This window comes from Pyrus communis, chromosome 5 (assembly GCF_041283825.1).
Source record: "Pyrus communis isolate YQ-2024b chromosome 5, ASM4128382v1, whole genome shotgun sequence".
NCBI classification, from domain to species: Eukaryota; Viridiplantae; Streptophyta; class Magnoliopsida; order Rosales; family Rosaceae; genus Pyrus; species Pyrus communis.
The window spans coordinates 18,960,851-18,980,610 of NC_142569.1; the positions used below are offsets into that span (position 1 = coordinate 18,960,851).

General features: G+C 37.1%; 4 protein-coding genes across 5 annotated transcripts; 1 reads left to right on the plus strand and 3 right to left on the minus strand.

Moving 5' to 3' along the window:
• Positions 1-898: 898 nt before the first annotated feature.
• Positions 899-3,579, minus strand: LOC137725215 (leucine-rich repeat protein 2). The gene is made up of 7 exons (XM_068463829.2): positions 2,992-3,579; positions 2,661-2,793; positions 2,479-2,550; positions 2,105-2,248; positions 1,934-2,005; positions 1,734-1,805; positions 899-1,143 (listed from the first exon to the last, which is right to left on the minus strand). The coding sequence occupies exons 1-7, from the start codon at positions 3,191-3,193 to the stop codon at positions 1,077-1,079; spliced, it is 762 nt and encodes a 253-aa protein (XP_068319930.2). The 5' UTR covers positions 3,194-3,579; the 3' UTR covers positions 899-1,076.
• Positions 3,580-6,755: 3,176 nt separating this feature from the next.
• On the plus strand, positions 6,756-8,928 carry LOC137726786 (mediator of RNA polymerase II transcription subunit 28). The gene is made up of 4 exons (XM_068465746.2): positions 6,756-6,894; positions 7,228-7,440; positions 8,429-8,541; positions 8,626-8,928. Exons 2-4 carry the CDS (start codon positions 7,263-7,265, stop codon positions 8,758-8,760), a joined length of 426 nt encoding a protein of 141 aa, XP_068321847.2. The 5' UTR covers positions 6,756-6,894; positions 7,228-7,262; the 3' UTR covers positions 8,761-8,928.
• A 247-nt stretch (positions 8,929-9,175) lies between these two features.
• On the minus strand, positions 9,176-13,868 carry LOC137726950 (myosin-2 heavy chain-like protein). 2 transcript variants are annotated; one of them, XM_068465899.2, is made up of 5 exons: positions 13,322-13,868; positions 11,958-12,116; positions 11,691-11,863; positions 9,524-11,606; positions 9,176-9,411 (listed from the first exon to the last, which is right to left on the minus strand). In XM_068465899.2, exons 1-5 carry the CDS (start codon positions 13,454-13,456, stop codon positions 9,352-9,354), a joined length of 2,610 nt encoding a protein of 869 aa, XP_068322000.2. In that variant the 5' UTR covers positions 13,457-13,868; the 3' UTR covers positions 9,176-9,351. The 2 variants fall into 2 exon arrangements, with proteins under 2 accessions (XP_068322000.2, XP_088550811.1); XM_088694685.1 differs by having other exon boundaries at positions 13,269-13,677.
• Positions 13,869-15,193: 1,325 nt separating this feature from the next.
• LOC137725798 (putative prolyl 4-hydroxylase 9) lies at positions 15,194-19,604 on the minus strand. The gene is made up of 7 exons (XM_068464592.2): positions 19,176-19,604; positions 18,923-19,080; positions 17,594-17,696; positions 17,237-17,332; positions 16,039-16,104; positions 15,829-15,948; positions 15,194-15,586 (listed from the first exon to the last, which is right to left on the minus strand). Exons 1-7 carry the CDS (start codon positions 19,398-19,400, stop codon positions 15,500-15,502), a joined length of 855 nt encoding a protein of 284 aa, XP_068320693.2. The 5' UTR covers positions 19,401-19,604; the 3' UTR covers positions 15,194-15,499.
• Positions 19,605-19,760: the final 156 nt, after the last annotated feature.

The window sequence follows — 19,760 nt, forward strand, 5'->3', positions numbered from 1 at the left end:
AAGTCTGGATTTGGAGTACCAGTGATCTTGCCAGAATCATCAAGCAAGAAGGAGGAAGGACAAATCTCAGAGCCATCAACAATCCCGGTAAGCTTGTAGCGACGAAAAATTGGAGCAAACAACGCCTTCCAAACAAGATAATTGTCCCGTTTAAGCTTGGTAGGAACCATACAACTGATATTCTGAATAGAAATCGAAGAAATGGAGTAAGAAGGCGGAACCGTAGGGAAATTAGGGTTCATCGGGGACGAATTTGGGGCAAGAACATCAGGATTCATTGGAGATGAACTCGACGAAGGCATCGTAATCAAATCAGATAGGAGAAAAGAAGAAGGTAACGATCAAGATCCGCAAGAAAATGAAGAGAGAGGATCAAAGATCGAAGAAATCAGAGATCGCAGGGAGCGACGAAGAAGAGGATCGAAGGAAAAGCGGTGAAGCGAAAAAGGGATGATACCATATAAGAAATGTATTTTCATTAAATGAAACTGGTTACATTTGGAGTATTTATACACAGCAGCTAATAATATTTAGTTAACAACTAATGTAACTAATTAAGCTTAATCTATGAATTAGTTACAATAGAAAACTTAAAGACTAAGCAATTGATGACTTGGACTCTAGCACTGTTGGCTATTGGGTTGACTGAGAATAATGTGTCTTTATTTGTTACCCTAATACAGGCGATATTGAGGAAGAAACATTTGAACTTCGGACTTACAATGTAAGAAAAAATATTCTTAACCAACTGAGCTACAACCCTCTTGCCAAAACGCTTTTAAATAATACAGGTATTGGTTTTTGTATTATATAGTCTCAGCAGCTGCTTTGCTTTACAGAAACTCTGCAAAGAGAGATACTATGGCTTCGTACAAATGAATACAAGGGATAATAGTGATGGTTCCAATCTCACAATCATTTTATTTTTGCTTGCAATTGTGTTTTCTTTCATATCCATACATTAAGGGTGTACTGTTTTCAGATACATAACATAATTAGAGATACGATGCTGCTTCTTTATCATACAATGTTAACTGTCTCTTTTAACGGATGATCTGCGAATTCCACCGTCTTCTTCAGCACCCAAAGTCGTAGGATACCAGCCCTTTCAGCTCTGGGCCGTTAAGTCTGTTGTTTTCAAAACTGAAACAGAACATCAGGATGCAAACACGTTAGAACTAGCAAGTTTCGTCAATGAGTAATTTAGTTTCTGAAAAGAACTGATATAACTAGTTTTGTAAAATAGTCTTGAGTGGAGTTTGAGATTTTAGTTTATGAGTATTCATTCAAATCATCATGCTTACCACACTCCAGACTCATTCTAAGACTAACTATCGATTAGCAATATAAATATATAACTGCGATAATTTTCGTGTGGCATTAAAATTATCCAAACTCATTAAGACCATGTCATCTTGGACCTGAATGCGATGGCCATGGTTTTAATGTATATTTGGTTTTCTCAGAGAGCATCTACAATGCGTAATGCTTCACATTTTCAATGGCCACGTTCGATGAAAGCTGAAACAATAGCCTCCCCCAGATGGCTAAACCTATCATTCAACCAACTATGAAACTCAAAACTCATTTATAAATACTATGTTTCTTCAGGCAATGATTGGTTTCTGTAAGTTAGCAAAATGGAAGCAACAAGCAATGTTAGGTCACTTTAACCCGGTGCCTACTGCACATGATTGATAGGATCAAAGCTAGGAGTGTGACAGAAGTGATACCTTTCCATTGGGAAAGCCCCAAATGGACCATCAACTGGAATTGTTCCGCACAGATCGTTGTTAGAAACATCACTGCCACAATAAAATCTCATAAGAAAACTGCTAGTAAGACAGTAAATACCAAACAGATCATCTTAGAAACAACATTATACTCAGACTTCAGATTTTTCGTTTCCAGTTCTCCGAAAATTAGGACTTACAAAACTTTGAGGTCAGAGAGGCCAACGAGTTTCCTCGGGATAGATCCCGTTAGTTTGTTGTTGTTAAGCCGCCTGCATATCAATTTAATCATATTCAATACAAATTAGTTACAATCTGTGAAAGACAGTCAATGTTGAAAAGTTATGGAAACTCAATCTAAAAGTACTTACAGAAATCTGAGTGACTTCAAATTGGCGAAAGATTTCGGGATTTCTCCTTCAAACCTGTTGTCATACAAATCCATGCTAACAAGGCTTTTCAAGCTCCCCAACTCCTCTGGGATTTTACCACTTATGTCATTTCTATAAAGTTCCCTGAAATTCAAAAAAATTCACTCAATCAATTCTGACTTCTCCAATATGTTCATCAAGTCAAAATTTGATCAATCTTTTTTCCATAATCGCTTAATCAGGTTTAATAAGTGAAATTTCTACAATTCTAAAAGTTCAAAACAGTACAAACATGGAAACTTTTTCTTTCCTAGATTTTCTGAGCAACCAAACACAGCATAAGAAAAAACTTGGTATGAGAAAAGGAAGCATACAAGTACTGCAGGTGCTTCAGCTGCCCAAGCTCTGGCCCCAAACTCCCAGAAATGTTAGAGTTGCCCAAATCCCTGAAATCCAAAACAAGAAAGTTAATCGAGCCAATTAAAAAAAAACCCAAATCATGAAATCAAAATTTAAACAAACCCAGAAAAAAAGATTAAGAAACTAATAATCTTACAATCGGATGACATGGCTGTTGGAGTCACAGGTAACGTGGAACCAGGTGCAGGGATTGACCAGCGTTGGATCCCAGCTCTGCAGAACGTTGTTGACATCGTTGAATCTGCTTCTCAGAGCATGCAAAGCATTTCCTGAAAGAAAATTAAATCAGAAAAATACCACGAACAGAAATTGGAAGGTGAAAATTGACATGGGTTTTGGGGAATCTTCCCGGATTCTGTCCCCTTAGAGTTCCTCAGCAACCAAACAGAGATTAACCCAGTGGAGGAAAAGGTAGGAAATTTGAAACGCAGGAGAGATATTATGAGATGGGTAGGAGGAGGAAGTACCTTCGGAGTTTGTGGAGAGCGCAGGAGAGAGAAAGAAGAGGAAGGTGAGAGAGAAAGGTAGTACGGAGAGAGGAGCCATTGGAGAGAAATGAAAAAGCAGAGGAAGTGGGAAGAGCTTTGAGAGGCAAGCAAACGAAACAAAAACAAAGAGAAAGAAGAGGTAGTGGGTTTGGTTCCAAAAGTAGTCAAAGTCAAATATCATTTGTGGTGTGCGCTATGACTAGTATTATAATACTGTTTAAAGTCTTATACAATTTTAGACTAGGAACATAGGGATTATAAGTTAGACTTTTATGCAACGAAATGTTATTCAAGTCATGCTGTGTGTAATTTTTGAAGAGATTTTAAAATAACTAACGGATATTGAAATTAATTTGGGTCTCATAACTCATGAGATTTTTCAAATGTGTAAAAATTTGAGAACGAACCAGCTCATAATAACATAATCAAAATTCTTAGTTATTGAATTTTTAGTTCAGAACCAAATGACTAATAATGCAACGATCATAAATTGCAATTTATGTTATGCTATGAGCGGATTCATAGTAGAAAAACTCCCAAAAATGTGATGGGCAATTGGACGCAAGTGGGAAACTCATGCAATGCTCATGGCTGACTTGTGTACCGCGAAAGTCTCTGACTTGTGGAACGGGGAAGATCAGATGCCCTTGAAAGTTTGGAAACTTTGATTGCCTTGCCTGCCGCGTTAAGTGGGGTCCACATGACGGGAATCTAGGAACTTGAGTGAGACCAGGTCCTAGCTGAGTTGGTGTCACTTTAGAAGATTAGTTACATGATACAGAGGTTATCGATATTTGACGTTTTTATTGAATAATGTATCATCATGTATACGTTTTTCTTTACATAAAAATATATTATTAGACCGAATGTCGCGTAATAGTAAACTTGTTTTATATAAGTTGCTTTCATAACTCTGGGAGATTGGGAAAACACCAAAACAGCAGCTGAAGACCTGGGTACAGTGAGAAGGTGGGGGTGGGTGGAGAGTTGAACTGGTATGTTGTCCTGCCATGTTCGGCATGCCCGAGTTCCTGACCCGATTATATGCACTGGGTCCTCATTGTTGTACATGTCCATGTTCAAGGACTCTAAAGATTAGATGCTTTACTTCTTCGCATCTTCTCTTGGAAGAACCCTTATTGACAAGGGTGTGCGAACATAGGTTCTATTTAATTTTGTTGGTTGTTTTTATTTGATAAATAAAAATTCTCTGTAAAAAGTGAGAAGTTAAAACGGTTGTGTAAAAATCAGTTTTCTATTGAAATCACAGTTTGAAGACTTTCTAGTATTCAATGGTGTGTATAGTTGAATATTTGTCTATTGAATCATTGACCGCACATCTAATTACTCCATTGCATCATTTTGAAGTGTTTTTACAATAATTGAAAGCGCTTTTAGATGAAGCTTTTTTTTTTTTGTTCCAAAATCACTGAAGTGTTTTCCCTAGATTTATTTGTATTTTTACTAATGATTGATTCTAAAAACATTTTCAACCGAAGAGCTTTCAGCAATTGTAAAATCACTTTCAAATAAGTTAGTACAATTTTGCACAATTCAATATATATGAAGAAAAAAATTAAACACACGCAAATGTAAAAACATATGCAGAAACTGTAATTTGTAGATAATTAGAAATAACTAGTTTCAATGGATACTTCAAGTATATTCCTTTTCCTTTTTGAGTAACTATATTTTTTAATGCTACATAACCCAAATTTTACGATATTTTTCCACCTCTCTCACCAAGAATCTCTTTACAAAAATAGAAATGTGACTTTCACACACGTTTTTTTACTTAAGTCATTGGATTGAATATATCAAACGGAAGCAATGGTCAGAATTAAACAGAGGTGTGAAAAGAGGCTAAAAATGTGTGCAAAAATCATTTTCCTTCTTACGTCATGTTAACTTTCTCGTCACAAGTGTATACACTACATGTTGATACCAGTTTCGTTCTCTTAGATCTTATGGTTTAAGAAAATTGTAATCACCCACTGTTTGATCCTCATGATAGGTTTTAATTTAACTGTCGTACTTTCTTCTCCATCGTGGGATTAAACTAAAGGAGAATGAGCACATTTTCTTGGACGAAAGGGTCTAAGATGGACACAATGTGTTTTATATGCTCTTGACCGGCTAGAAAAATGAATTCCACTGTGAGAATTGGGAAAGAAAGAAAAAGATAATCGAGTTATAAAACATTTTCATTTTATAATTTAAGGGTCACAAACTTTGAATATGTCTTTAAATAGCATATGATTTTAAGGACTAGTGTCCTTCCAGAAACACCTCTTCACTCAAAGGCTTGAGTAGAGTTGGACATTTCCTCTTTATTTGTTGGTTTGGTACTGCCCCTTGTTTTGAGCAAAGTTCGGATAAGTTTGCCTGACCATGAGGTAAGGTGGGTGGTTTCAAAGACTGCCCTAAACCCGATTAGTGCATTCAGTCAGGATGATGTCTCACAATATAAATGTACCATCCCCTGTTACAGACATATTGAAAACCTCTCACAACAAGGACCACAAGAGCTAGCTTCAACCGCATGTGAACCCATAACAAATGGACACAACCATCTATTTTTCTGGGTCAAACGGGTCCCTCATAGGTGAACGATTGCGAAAGCATAACGCGTTCATGGGCGAGCTAGAAAACGGGGCATTGACAAAATACAATATGATCAATGACTATGAGATGCATGCTCTCGGCCAGGATAACCATTCATCATTCAAAATTCAACTTCATGAACAGAGTAACGAAATAGTAAAATACACATGATATGAAACACAATCTACAACCAGTCCCGATCTGCAAGCTCTTCAATTTTTAGGATCACTTTTTCAGATGAGGGAAACACGCGAAAAATCCGCCTTACAGTGTTTTGTTTTCGGGAACAGTGTTCCCGGCTATGCTTGTCAAAATAAGAACCGGACAACTCCACGATCTCACCATCACTTTGATTTCGACTTTCGAGAAAGTAGGAGCTAAAGAAATGCCAAGGGGAGCAGGGTTTTCGACTATGCTCGTTGGTGTAGTGCACCACCTTCTTTCGTTCAACTCTGTATATAGTCATCTTTACGAGAGAAAGGGTTTAATGAAGTTGTCATGGTAAAATTGGATTGGAGAACTGACATAAATACAAAATTGATTGCGTATCAAAACATAAATTACTAGGAGAGATCCAACCGTTATTTTTAAATCAAATTTCATAATCTAACCCTAAAGAATCGACACACGTAAAAAAAATGCAGCATAAAGCCAATGGACAACCAAATACTATCTAAAATAACTCACTTAAAACAACATACACGAAACCAGGAATCATCAATGTGATCTCTTCTCTCTACTACCATGTTTTCCTTTTTTGGCCATCCAATTATGTCACTCCTCAGCTTTAGTACCAAATTAGAGGGTCAAATGATCACGTTAGGTGTAGTAAATAATTGAAGCGTACCGAAAAATTTGACAAAATCACCAAATTGGGCCACATTGTGTAACTAAAGTGAAATTCAAATGAAAAAAAATAAACATAAGTGAAACTTGACTAGTTACTAACACTATAATCTAGTGGTATTTCTTTTAAACTAGAAGTTTTTAATGTTCGGCTCTCGTACTTTGTGCTTTTAGTTTAGGAAGTTTTAACGAAACACTTTCATGGTTGTAGTGTTGATGGGCCTTTTCACTTTTTTTTTTTATCCCTCTTTGGGCTGGTCCTGCTGAATCTGTAATTAGGGTTTTGGCCCAAAAAAGGGTAGAAGATGAAAATTTTCATCTACAGAGAAAAATGGAGGAGGAGCCGAGGAGGGAGGGAAAGCACATAAACGAGAGACTGTTTCGTCGTATCAAGTTCTGGTTGAAGCTTTCAGTCTCACCCCAAATATACAGGTAACACCAAATTTCGAACCATTTGTCTGAAATTTTAATTGAGAATACGCTTTTGGTGTTTTTTTTTTTCCTGAAGTTTTTGAATTTATTTTATGGTGATTCAGTTCACTATAGCGTAGTTGTACGATTAATTGATTCGGAAAAGCCACACACTTTTAGCTACAGATTGAAATTTCATGCTGGTTTGGTTCGACCCAGATGCTCAAATTGTCTTGCATTTGATTTTTTTTTTTTTCTGGGTTTTTTTTTATTTTTTTATTAGTGCATTTGCATATATAATTCAAGCTTCAATTTCCTTCATTCTTTATGTTTTGGTTTGTGGGTATTTTGCAGGTACTGGGTATTTTTTCTGTTTTTTGTTTTTAGACATGGCTGAGAGACAAGCGGTAGATCAGCAGCAGCAAAGTGATGCACAGATGCAATCTCCAACGGCTCCGAGGGAAGACATGGTTTCGTGTGTAATGGCGCTGGAGGCTGCTTTGCTTCCATGCTTGCCTGCTAAGGAGCTTCAAGCGATTGACCGCTCTCCCCTCCCCTCTCATCAGAGTTAGTACCAATCCCTAGCTCTACGTGTCTTCTGAGAGTTTTTTTCAAGCTGTGTTGATCAAATGTATCTTTTTGGGTGCATTCATATTCGTTTCGATTGAATGTTTTAGCTCACTTTTACATTGATCAGCTTGGTTGGGGTGTCTTAGGTCCGAATCAGATAACATTGTATGCGTTTTGTTGGCCCTAGGGGAGAATATTGTATATATTAATATTAACATTAAACTGGTTAAACACACTCGGGTTTGGAGTTATTTGCATCAGCTTTGGCATAAGTTATATTGCAACAGAGGAGTTGGGTGATTGGAAGAGAAAGATAGGTAGTTTATTCAAATTTGTGATGCATGGAGAACAATTGTTTGCTTGAAGACTCTTATTTTGTTTACGAATTAAGAACCATGGTTGAGATCAAATCTCAGATAACCAAGTGTCAGCGTTTTCTTTTTAGTTGGAAATGGCAGTGGAGGAAGAACGAAGTTGAAGAGGACATTATATAATTGTACCGGGTGGTAAAATTCATTCATGAGTACCACAAGAGCTTCAATTCTGTCTGCTGTGCATATCTTCTGATGGAAAAATTAGGTTCAAGAATACTGTCTGTACTTGAGATCCTTCTCTTGATGAAACTTTCCGTTCCTTTAATCTGATATTGTGTTGTTTCAGAATTATTCGTTATGATTTTCGGTAAATGTGTACCCACCTGAAAAAAGTCATATTTTTCATTGGCTACAAAATCCATGGATCTTTAATTTTACTTTTGTAACCAGGTTGACATGACCTGATGTTTGAGGTGCAAGTAGTCAAATGTACAAGGAGAGTTTGTTATTCATCTATTTTATCGAACCTTATGACTGTCACTCTCTCTAAATTAGTGAATGAAGTTGAAGCGTCTTTTCTAATCCTGACTTGCACACTAAATGATGGTGCACCAAGGTTATTACCGTTCTGTTTTGCATTTCTTCTAATGGTGTTTATTTTGCCACTCCAGTTGATGTGGAGAGGCATGCCAGAGACTTTATGGAAGCTGCCAAAAAGCTTCAACTGTACTTCATCGGTCTGCAACGTGAGGATCAGCCAACGAAGGCTGAGCAACTAAGAAAGGTCATCTACAGACCGTGTTGTTTAGCTTGTCGTTAGACTACCGATCATTGTTTCTTTAATGTACGTGCATTTTCATTTTTGCAGGAGATTGATGCAATGGAAGAGGAGTTGAGGATAAAGACTGAGATTATTAAGAAGCATGAAAGGTTGATCCAAGGGTGGAAGAAGGAGCTCAAAGACCATTTGGACAAGCACAACACTGAGCTTGAGAGGGTCTAGTGACTTGAGCAATACAATGATAGTAATCTAACAGAATTCCGTTTGTTGGTCGATCATTTGGTAGCATCCGTAATGACTCTCTCTGTGTTTCTTTAACATCTTTTGCAATTCAACTGTATCGTGTACAAATCATGATCAGTAAAGATTAAAAATGTTGATTCTACAGTCCATTTTGTTGCCAATGGTGCTTTCCTTGCTCCTTCAAAACTAGATCATGGTTGATGCGTCATCGACAATCAGTTATGGCAATGTCAGTAGTTTTGAGATCTCTTACTTTCTGAAACTCAATCGGAACCAATGTTGATCGGTGTTTAGATGAAATCCAACCGTAGATTGGATGATCAGTGTTTGGATGAAACTTGATTCTGTTGGTTTAATTTGGGGATCCAACTCCAATCTACCAAAATCAAAGAACTAACCAAATGATTTACCATTTATATAGACAAATTTCATTCTCCTGTTACAATACAAAATAGCGAAAGCCATAAGAAAATTACTGAACAGAAAATAAAGAGAACCGTGGTTCACAAATTTCACATTGCATTTACTAGTATCTCCTTCAGATCTTCCCTCCTTTTCTAATCGCCGGCTTTAATCTGAGAAAACCGTGTCTTGCCTCTTCTCCTCCTGTTCAGCTTTGATCCAAGCGGCCTACACAGAAATGGAAATACCCACGAAACAATCATAATTTAAACTCTCTTTTTGCAGGAACAAAGTGTTGCATTGCAAACAACACAGTAAGTACAAGAAATGGAGAATTTACCTTATCACGTTCTAGTTTTGAAACATGTGGCCTCATGGAGTTTCCTAAGCTTAAACCACCCCATTGTTCTTGCAGTTCTCGGTCCCTTGCTTCTTTACGAGCCACAGAGAATTTAATTTGGTCTTCTGGTTGCTGAGCAGCAGCCGCCTTCTCTCTTGGTCTCAGGGAGTTTCCTAAGCTTAAACCTCCCCATTGTTCTTGCAGTTCTCTCTCCATTGCTTCTTTACGACTGATGGAGTATCTAACTTGGTCTTCTGGTTGCTGAGCAGCATAGTCCTTTTCTCTTTCGAGCCTTGATTTGTGTTTAATGAGAATTTGGTCCAAACCACATGCTTCGTCTGCACGTGACTGCAGCTTTGCATTACTTCTCTTCACTTCAGTTGCTTCTTCCTCTGCACGGAACTTTATCTTCTCTTTCTCCAGTCTGGAAACATGTTTTACCAAAACTTTGTCCAAGCTCTCACATTGGGAATCGCTGTTTCCTCCCTTTTTCTTTTCGAATTTATAACTGTCTTCCATTTCCAAAGCTTGCATTTTCTCCCTTTCCAACCTGTGCATTGGTTTGAGAAGGATCTTGTCTAGACTACCTTCAGTCTCTTTAGTTTTGGCCTTGTGAAGTGATTTTGTTTCACCTGCACTAGGCTTCACTTCTCCAATCTGCAGTGAAGCTTCACTTTCATTTTGCTCCATCGTAGAATTCTCTTCGACATCATTATTTAAGTCGATATTTTCTTTCCCCACTGATCCTTCCCCTGAACAAGAAGTAGCCTTTTCTTTTGGCTGTGCAACCGAAGTAGATAATTCAACTTTCTTCTTCAAATAAGGGAACCTAACTCCTTCATGTGTGTCAGCTTGCCTTCTGTTCTTTGCTTCCTGGACTTCCTTCTCAAGTCTTGAGACACGTTTCACTAAGAACTTATCGAGGCTGGGGAGTTCTGAGTCATTCTCTTTTTTGTGACTCATTGCAGATGTTTTCACAAAGTTCTTCTTGGCCGCCTCAACTTCCTTTTCAAGCTTCGAAGAATGTTTAATTAGTGTAATTGCCAAGTCAGGGATGGCTTCAGATGATATTTTGTTGCTCTGTGAATTCTTTTGAAGCATTTCAAAATCTCCTCTTGAATTTTTCTTCGCCTCTTCAATCTCCTTCTCAAACTTTGAACCATGCTTCAGAAGGATGCTTCCCAAGCCTGGAATGGTTTCTGAATTGGCCTTTTTGTCTGCAGTTCTGTTAGAATTCTCTACAGTTCCTTCCTTCGACTTACTTCTATTCTTGGCTTCTTGCACTTCTCTTTCAAGCTTAGTCACGTGCTTAACCAAAAACTTGTCTAGACTTGGGAGTTCTGATACAGGTTGCTTCTTTCGGATCTGCCCATCTCTGAAGTACTCAGGGTTCGCTGCTATTATTCTTTGTGGAAGGGTCTCAGCAGCAGAGCTGGGATCGTGCAGCTTGCTTTCCGCTAAGGCAGCATTTAAACCACAAGTAGCAACTATAGTGGCAAGAGAAGAGAGTTCATCTTCTTGCAAACATTGAAGTCTCTCGAGCATCATGTCTGCTATCTTTGCCATATTAAGCTTACCAAAAGACTGCCTTCTGTTTTTCCTCTGTCTTGCCTCTAAATCTGGCATCTCGTTCTGATTCAAATCTTTGGAAATGATATTATCTTTCTGGGATAATGCTTCAAGTTCCGATCCAGATTCTGATTCACATTCTGAAGTAAACTCAGATGATTCATGATTAGTTTCAAGTTCAACCATATCAGTATCAGGGTTCTCGCTAATCTTTCGAAGCAGTTCTTTAAATTCATCTTTATCAAAAGATGGGCAGTTTCCAAGCTGTACTAATGCAATCTTTACAGCTGCAGCTACTTCTTTATCCACCTCAAATGCAGACTCAAAAGATGCTGTAACTGTGTGAGTAGTCGAACCTCCGCCATTAACAGTGGATGTTTCTATTTTACAGGGCTTCCGAGGGCAATTTGGCTTGTCATACATGATAACTCCCACGGCGGTTGCCTCTTCAAAAGCTTCAGCTGCAGCTTTATCTGCTTTCAACAGCTGGGCTTCAGCTTCTTTGCTTTGGATCCTGAAATGAAAATACAAAAAGTTGTAGTACAAAACTACCTCTTAAAGTTCAAATATTCATGTCTACAATGCACCCAACAATCACCTTGCTGCTTTAAGTATTCGACACCAAGATGCTTCCACCAATGCTGCTTTTCGTACCTCCATTGCTTTTTGTGCAGCTTCTTTTGCTGCCATTTTCTCCCTTAGGACTTTTGAGTAATGTGGATTAGAATCACCTAGAGTCTCATCAAGAGTTAAATTCATCCCATCTACTTCCTGTGAGAAGCCAATGATTCGGTATTTTGATTAACATGGAAATTAATCCAGATAAAATGTGGATGTCTGTTAAAGAGAGAAAGAGAAGTGAAACCTGCAGCATTTTGATCTTCCTCTTAAGATAGGAGTCCATTTTTTTCCGCGGAAACCAGTTCAGAGGAGAGGTTCTACGATGAGAAGGCTTCTTAATTTGTGCAGTGGATTTGTTAACAGAATTCAGCATTGATAGGCTAGCCTCTTTCAAATTTCTATTCTGCAGTATTCAAATAATGAAGAAAAGGAGGATGTAAAACGAAACAAAACGGAAACAACAGGACTTCATAAAAAATCACTATTTGGTCTCTAAATAAACACATAAGAACATCCAAACATAGAACACAAACACCAACCAGCAAGGCCAACATATTCAAATTTCAAGTCAAATAAACAAAAAAGCATGTTCAGCATCATAAAATGTAGATTAGGGTAGAGCCTACAAGGATTTTCCTGCATGAAAAAATAACTTCATCTCTTCTGCCAAACAAAAATTTACCTCTTTCTTTACAACATCCATGGTATGATTGTAATGATAAAGATATCTTATCAAGTGAAAGCGAAGTGAAATTAAGCAAATGAACGTAAAGATATTTGAATAAAAAAAATAAAAAAAAAGGCTAAAACAGAATGCCTTGCTGGTGTCTAGGAATGGCTTCGATAGGACATTCGATTTAATGAATGTTGAATGAAAAAAGAATGCCAACTTGCACATCTTCTCCGAGCGAAGGTAGAAGATGGATTAGCCATGAAGAAATCTTGTCCCACCCAATCCCCACCAAAAAGGTAGGATTATGATGGAGAATTTTCTTCACGGCCAATCCATCTTCTACCTTCACCTCAACAAAGTATGCAAGTGGGCACCCGTTTCTTCATTAAAGATTTAGTGAATTTAGTGAGTGATCCTAGGCCATACCAATCCGAGACACCAAACAAGGAGTAAATAGCCAAACTAAGTAACTATTTGGCAAAAAAACCCCAAGTAAATATAACCAGAAATGGATAATTTATTTGTTTTCACTGAGGAAAAAACAACTAAGGTAGATAGCGCGCACACACTCAGAATCTCAGACATTAATAAAAAATAATACTAGTTGGGTTCAAATTTTGAATTCACTAAAATTCAAACAAACAGCAATTTCTAGGGCTTTTAAATTCAATTGGCTTCAATCCCAACAATGAAGAAAAAACCCACAAGGGTTTAACGTTTAGGGTTCTAGATAACCAGCAATTAAAGTCCCAAATCAAAGCCGAACACAAGTCTTACATGCTAAAGATTCTAGGGTTTCAAATCCAAAAAAAAATTCAGTTCCAAACACAAATGGCGAATTCGGTGGACAGAAACAATCGGATCCAAGAAAATGGAGCAAACCTATGACAGTAATGGAGTCTTGAATCCGAACGGAGAAGTCGGAAGAATTATACCTTGCCCATCCTGGGGCTGGCGGAGAACTGCTCGGCGGCGGCGTTTTCTTTGTTGTCTGAGTCAAGAACGGCGTCGTTAGCGCGGTGCTTGTCAGACACAGAGATGCAACCCAAGTCCAAGCAGCCGAGGTCCATGGCGAATGATCTCTGGGACGAACAGGGATCAAGAATCGGAGTCGAAACCGACGAGAATTTGAGCAGAAAATAATGAGATTGGGGAGAAGATTGAGTAAAATATTTTTTGGCGTTTTTGTTTGGCGATTGGAAATGGATGTGAAGATTTTGGTTTTGGGATTGCGAAGAGGAGGAGTTTATTGTTTCGAAATGGGAAGTAGCCGTTACAGTCTACAGGGCGTGTCTTTTGGCCCCCAACTCCAACGGTCCTTTTAATATCTGCTTACCTTAATCTGTCATTTATTTGTATTTGTGTGGTTGGATGTGGAGGAATCACACCTTTAATCACAATTTTGTTTTTGGTTAATTGCATGAAATTTGAATGTATGATTTCTGATCTCACACCACCAACCCATCACGCCCCGCTTGAGCTACAACTCAGGGACGTAACAACTCTACTTTTGGGCTACAATACTTCATTCTTCTTGTTGATATGCGTCGAACGCATCATAATATGGATGATGGAGTGTACATCGGTTTTCAACATTTGATTCTTAAGACACTGTAGCAGCAGAAAAAAATTTAAATGATTTTATTATTTTTGAGCGACGTATATGGTTTCAGTGGAACCAGAGGGGGAGTTGAGGGGGTGCGAAATGAGCAGTCGCACAGGGTTCCAAATTTGAAAAGACTTCCAAAATTTTTGTCATCTAATATTTATATGTAATAATATTTTATATTTAAAATTGCTTTTGTTACGAAATAATGTTCTATATTCAACAATTGATTTTGTTATCACGTTAAGATCTCATCTTACGCTCCTTATAAGAGTAATTTTTTTTTCTTTCTACATACAAAAATTTAGAGTACAATAAGATATTTTGAGTGCTAATAATACACCATAAAAGACGGTATTTTTTCAATATTATTATATAATAATGTTACATATTCAAGTGAAACTTTAAAGTTAGAGTTTTTGAAGTTCGTTTTCTTCTTTGGTTGTTTAAGATTGAACTGCTTTTGATTATTTAGTGAATGTTATGTTTATAGCTATTTTTACTTATTATTAATGACATTTTTAAACTTGCAATCAGTTAGTGCTAAACTTTGTTTTGATTTAAGTGATTGTTTTCTAGCGTCAATACATTGTCCTACATTTTTTAAGACTTATCTTAAGGAGGGACGCTTCTATAAATTTCGCACAGGGCCCCCAAAATCTCAGAGATGGCCCTGAGTAGAACGATAACATTAGTGGGTTAAATAGTTATTTGTTGGAGCTATATCTCATTGATATGGTTTCACTATATAAAAATTTCGATTTTTCACGAACAACTCACGATTTAGAGTACACTAGCAAGTGTACCTGCGCGTAGCTCGTAATTAGGCAGTGTTAAATCCTAGCTTATGCATACTTGAACAATAAAAGCGATAGTATGATGAAATTGAATTCCCCTAAATTCGAACTCAAACAAACAATCTAAGGTTGTTGAATTGAAAATCAAATTAAAGTGCTTTTCATTACTTGATCTTTTTCCTTCTTTTTGATGCATAGAGCTGCTTAAGATAAAGAATGGCATGTCTGAATAAAAATGGTTGAATGAAATATAATCATGTATTGTTAGTAAAATTCACGAATTGCCCCCCGAATCGGTGCAAGTTTTGGTCATGACTCACTAGTAAAAGACTATCCTCATTCTAATTTGGTCTTTTCACCCTCATAGCTGTTGTGCGCAGGAAAAGAAGGAAGGAAGAAAGAGGTGAGGGTAGACATGAAATAACATTAATTAAGCAGTGCTTTTCTGCTGGCTTTTAGTAGATAGTAATTTTACATTTAGGTTTTTCATTATTTAGCTCCAAAGCCACACAAACATACTTCTATAACAAATGCCATTGTTATTGACCTAAAAAAACACCCAAGTGCCATGTTTTCAAGTTAAGCAGCACCCGATCATCGGCCAGTACATCCAAGAGCAATCCTAGTGCTGCCTACGGCAAGAACACCGTTCACTGTTCCGCATATACTACGCTACGGACAGTTGCAACCACCAGTTCCCGAAACAACTCTCAGTCCATACCTTCTTGGTTTCTAATCCACTTTGTTGCAACCCACTTTTTCCCTTTGATCACCGGGCAGCTTCCGTGAAGAGATGTCTGCAATTTGCACATAATTTTAAGATGAGAGAACGCACCACCACAGAGTCTTTGTTTAATCACCAGTAAGTCAGTAACAAGTGATAAAAGAAAACCAAAATGCCCATCCAATTTTCAAGCCCTAATCAGTTGTTGATCATTTATATCTAATTACTGCCACCTCCCTCAGATAATATGTATGCGACGAAGATCAATTGTATAAGCATTGGAAATTTCATTTAAGATAAGATAAAGTAAATTACCAGATCAATTGTGCCGTTTGGAAACACTGAATAAAATAAAAGACCATCCCCTTGCCTGGGCATAATTTTTAAACCAATGCATTTCTTGTAATCATAGCTCGAATCCATCTCTGCACCATTCTGCAAATTAGACAATAGGATGAGTACATGAAATATATACTACTTACATTTGAAAGAAATACAAGATATATCATAAATTTGCTAACCTACCTCATAAGGGAACATGGTTTCTCCACCTTCTTCTACATCGGATAGATACAACAAGAAGGAAACAAACTGCAAAATTGAGTGTGATGTTGTGACAGCTAAGTATCATTGGTTCAAGAAAGAAGCAAAAGCGATAAAACATTGACAGAAAGATGAAAGCATGAACTCAAAAAACAATTTGCAAATTCTGCTTGAACTATAATCATATATTTGTTTCACATATAACTTTAGCCTGATGTAAAGGTTACGAGAGAAGGGTCTATAACAAATTCTCGTAAGTATAAGGGCAGAGATTGTGAAAGGCAAGGCTCAAATAAAATGGCAATTTCACCGTCATAGAATGATGGAAGGCTAGGTGCCTTAGTGATCAGAATAATGGATGATGCTACAAGTTTTCTAAGTTGTTCTTTTTAAAGGGCTGAAGAAAAGAGAACTGAAATTGCAGCCATCCTTCAAGTTACTCAAATCAAGTACAGAAAGATGATAAAATGTTCAATATTTTGGATGTCAGTTCAAGGTGCTTCACCCAATACTTTTGAAGCAACAAATGTACTCAAATGAAATAACAAGAATAAAGAACTAACAGAAATATCATCTAATATCTATCCTTCGAAGACGGAATATAAAAAAACCATAAGTTGACAAACGCAGCTGATTTCTTCAGGAGTAAAAAGGTTACTGTTCATACAAATAAAAATTCATGTTGTGAACTTGACATAATGTTCAAGTAAGTCCATGAATATTGCTTATCAAGAAAAAAGAACTAATAGAAATATCATCTAATATCTATCCTTTGAAGATGGAATATAAAAAAACCATAAGTTGACAAACGCAACTGATTTCTTCAGAAGTAAAAAGGTTACTGTTCATACAAATAAAAATTCATGTTGTGAACTTGACATAATGTTCAAGTAAGTCCATGAATATTGCTTATCAGGATACCACTATATAGATTATTGTCCGGTCCACAATTCTGATGAAAAATCACTTAGTTCTTTTTTCACATATGGATATTTCTTTGGCTGGTGGGGGTCATTATTAGGTGCATAAACAGGCAAACTATCATATCAAATATCAGGGATCTTCTAATTGGCAGGAAGAAATTCCCAGTAAAAAACAGGGTAGAAAATGATAACACAGATCAGAACCCTAAACATTTGCAGCAAGTATCGTATGAAGGAAATGCTAGTTAAGCGTGTACTCTTTGGCTTTTCTGTTGACCATATTCCGTTGGATTGAATGCATCATAATGTGAATCATATTTCTGGCCAATCTCATACCGCAAAACGTTGAATGCCTGCAATATGATGATATCGCCGCATTACAGATTAATTTAGAATTTTCCTGTAATGAAAGGTTAACATTATAAAAAATTTGTGAAACTAGAAACAGTATTAGATGCACTATTTTCTCTGTGCGAAAAGAAAATAAATGGTTTTATATAAAACTGCTAATTGTAGCATTTAAAACCTAAATGGACAATGAAAACTATCTGCTTAATGGCTTTGAAATTCCAATTCACACTTATGCCCCGAAGAATACATCATTAAAAAAATACCTCGCCATGGGCTCTTGGTAACATGGTAGCCCTGGCAATCTTTTCCTCAATAATATCCAGGACTCCGCTATCATCTTCTGATGCACTAATAAATGTGCCTGAACTATAATCAAGTATACACTGACAGTTAATTTCACAAGTGAAAAAAAAAAGAAAAATCTTTGTAAAGTACCTTCAAACTAGCATATACAACACTGATCATCACCAAAAAGTCCAATCACTGGTGATTTATTGTGTGCTATAAGATACATCCAAAAAATCATACAACATATAACTTGATGAAAGATGATATGAGAATGTTATTGTAAAGAAAGTGAAGTGGCAAGGACCTTTCAGCAATTATCTTCCAAAACTTCGTTGCCAGAAATTTTTCTTGTGAGCGGGTTTCATGAAAAGCTGATGGTTCACAAACTTTACAAAGATGCAGGCCCTTAATAGTTGATGAGGGTAAATTAAAAAGAAGACATATCCAAAATTAGATTCCTCTTCCTAATCCCGTCTTGATATACTTGCAAATAAGCTATTCTAGCATAACTATTGAAATTGTTAATGGTAGTTTGATAAAACATAAAACATGAACTCATGATATTGTAGTTCACTTAGCAAATTACAGAACAAAACATGTACTGACTCCTGAGCTTAGTACTAGGAGAATAGCATAATGTCTCAACTTATTAAATACATACATAAAAGTTCTGTCTGGAGAAAATAATCATATTAATGCATTATCTAATGCATATCATAGTATTATGATGACCCCATCATATCATCCTCGCACCCACTTGTCAAAACAGTATAAGGTCATTTTCTTGTACGAATTTGGATCACAGATTTCAACCGTGTTTTTAAAATTCGAGGATGACAAACTTATATGGAATAAGATGAATCATGTAGATAATCTTTCCACCATTCGTCTCCAACAGTGATAACATAGAGTAAATGGAACCGCCTCGCTTATCATGGAAAATCACTATAAATAACAAATTTGGAAAGAAAACGTGACGAGTGAACACAACTAAAGATTACTTTTTGATAATAAAGATGCTTATGGATTGTGCAACAATGGAGTAATAATTGAAAAGCTGTTCTTCCCTAGAGTTTTATGATTACCAAAACGTAACTTATCCAACAGCGGGGATTAGTTTGCCCCTTTCTCTTTCCCCCCCCTTATATTTTCATTCATTCTACTCTTTCTAAACAACAATAGCCATAATTGCATAACACAAGATTCAAAATTTCTGATTGACAAACCACATTATAATGTTTACATATTCAACTGCTCACCGTATCTAGACAATAAGCAACACGAAAAACCAAAGAAAAAGATACCTTGTACGAGTCCCCTTTGTGCTCTCAGCAGTCTCTCCCTTTCGCAATGCCAATGTGGACGGCCGGAGCTTCGTCTTCGCCATCTCAATCACGCTTTCGCATTGCTCGGCAGTTGCAAATCTCGGAAAATACAGAGCCCGCGGTCTCCAACTCAGAACCTGCAGGATTCAACAATGTCACCAAAAACCCAATAAAAACCCAAAACCCCAATTGATCGAATGAAGTAAAAAAAAAAAATGCGATTACTGATCACCTGGAATGGAATCGACTGAATAAAGCTGTCTCCGGTGTCGCCCTGCATCATTGGACCGTGATGTTCGTCGTTTTCGGGTTCCAGCGTTCTGGAGACGGAGCGAGGGACGGAGGCATGGGAGAGGAGGGTGGAGATGAATAAGCCGGCGAAGAAGAAGAGGGAGCAAAGGAGGAAGACGGTGGGTAAGCCCAACTTTGCTCTGGAGCTCTTTGCTTTCACTTTCATGGCGAATTTTTACATTTATTATTGAGCTGATTTCTTTCTTTGTTTTGCTTCTGTTTTTCGTTCAACGGTGAGCTGCGAGCGTCATGGGCTCTTGGGTCCTCGTCTTGACTGAAGCTCTCTTCCTTCACTGGGCTCTTCTTCCGCTGTACAGTCGGACTTTTTGGTTTAATTGTAGTTTTGTGTAAAAGTCTGGTTTATTTGGTTGTCCTTTTGAAAGAGCCAAAACCGTTTCTTAATAAGTAAAAGCACTTTAATTTGAAAAAATAGTTGTTTGAAAAATATTTTAAAAGTGCTTTTAATTAGAAGTAGAAACATTAAGAAGCATTTTCCAGAAGCAACTTCCTAAAAGTGCTATGGAGA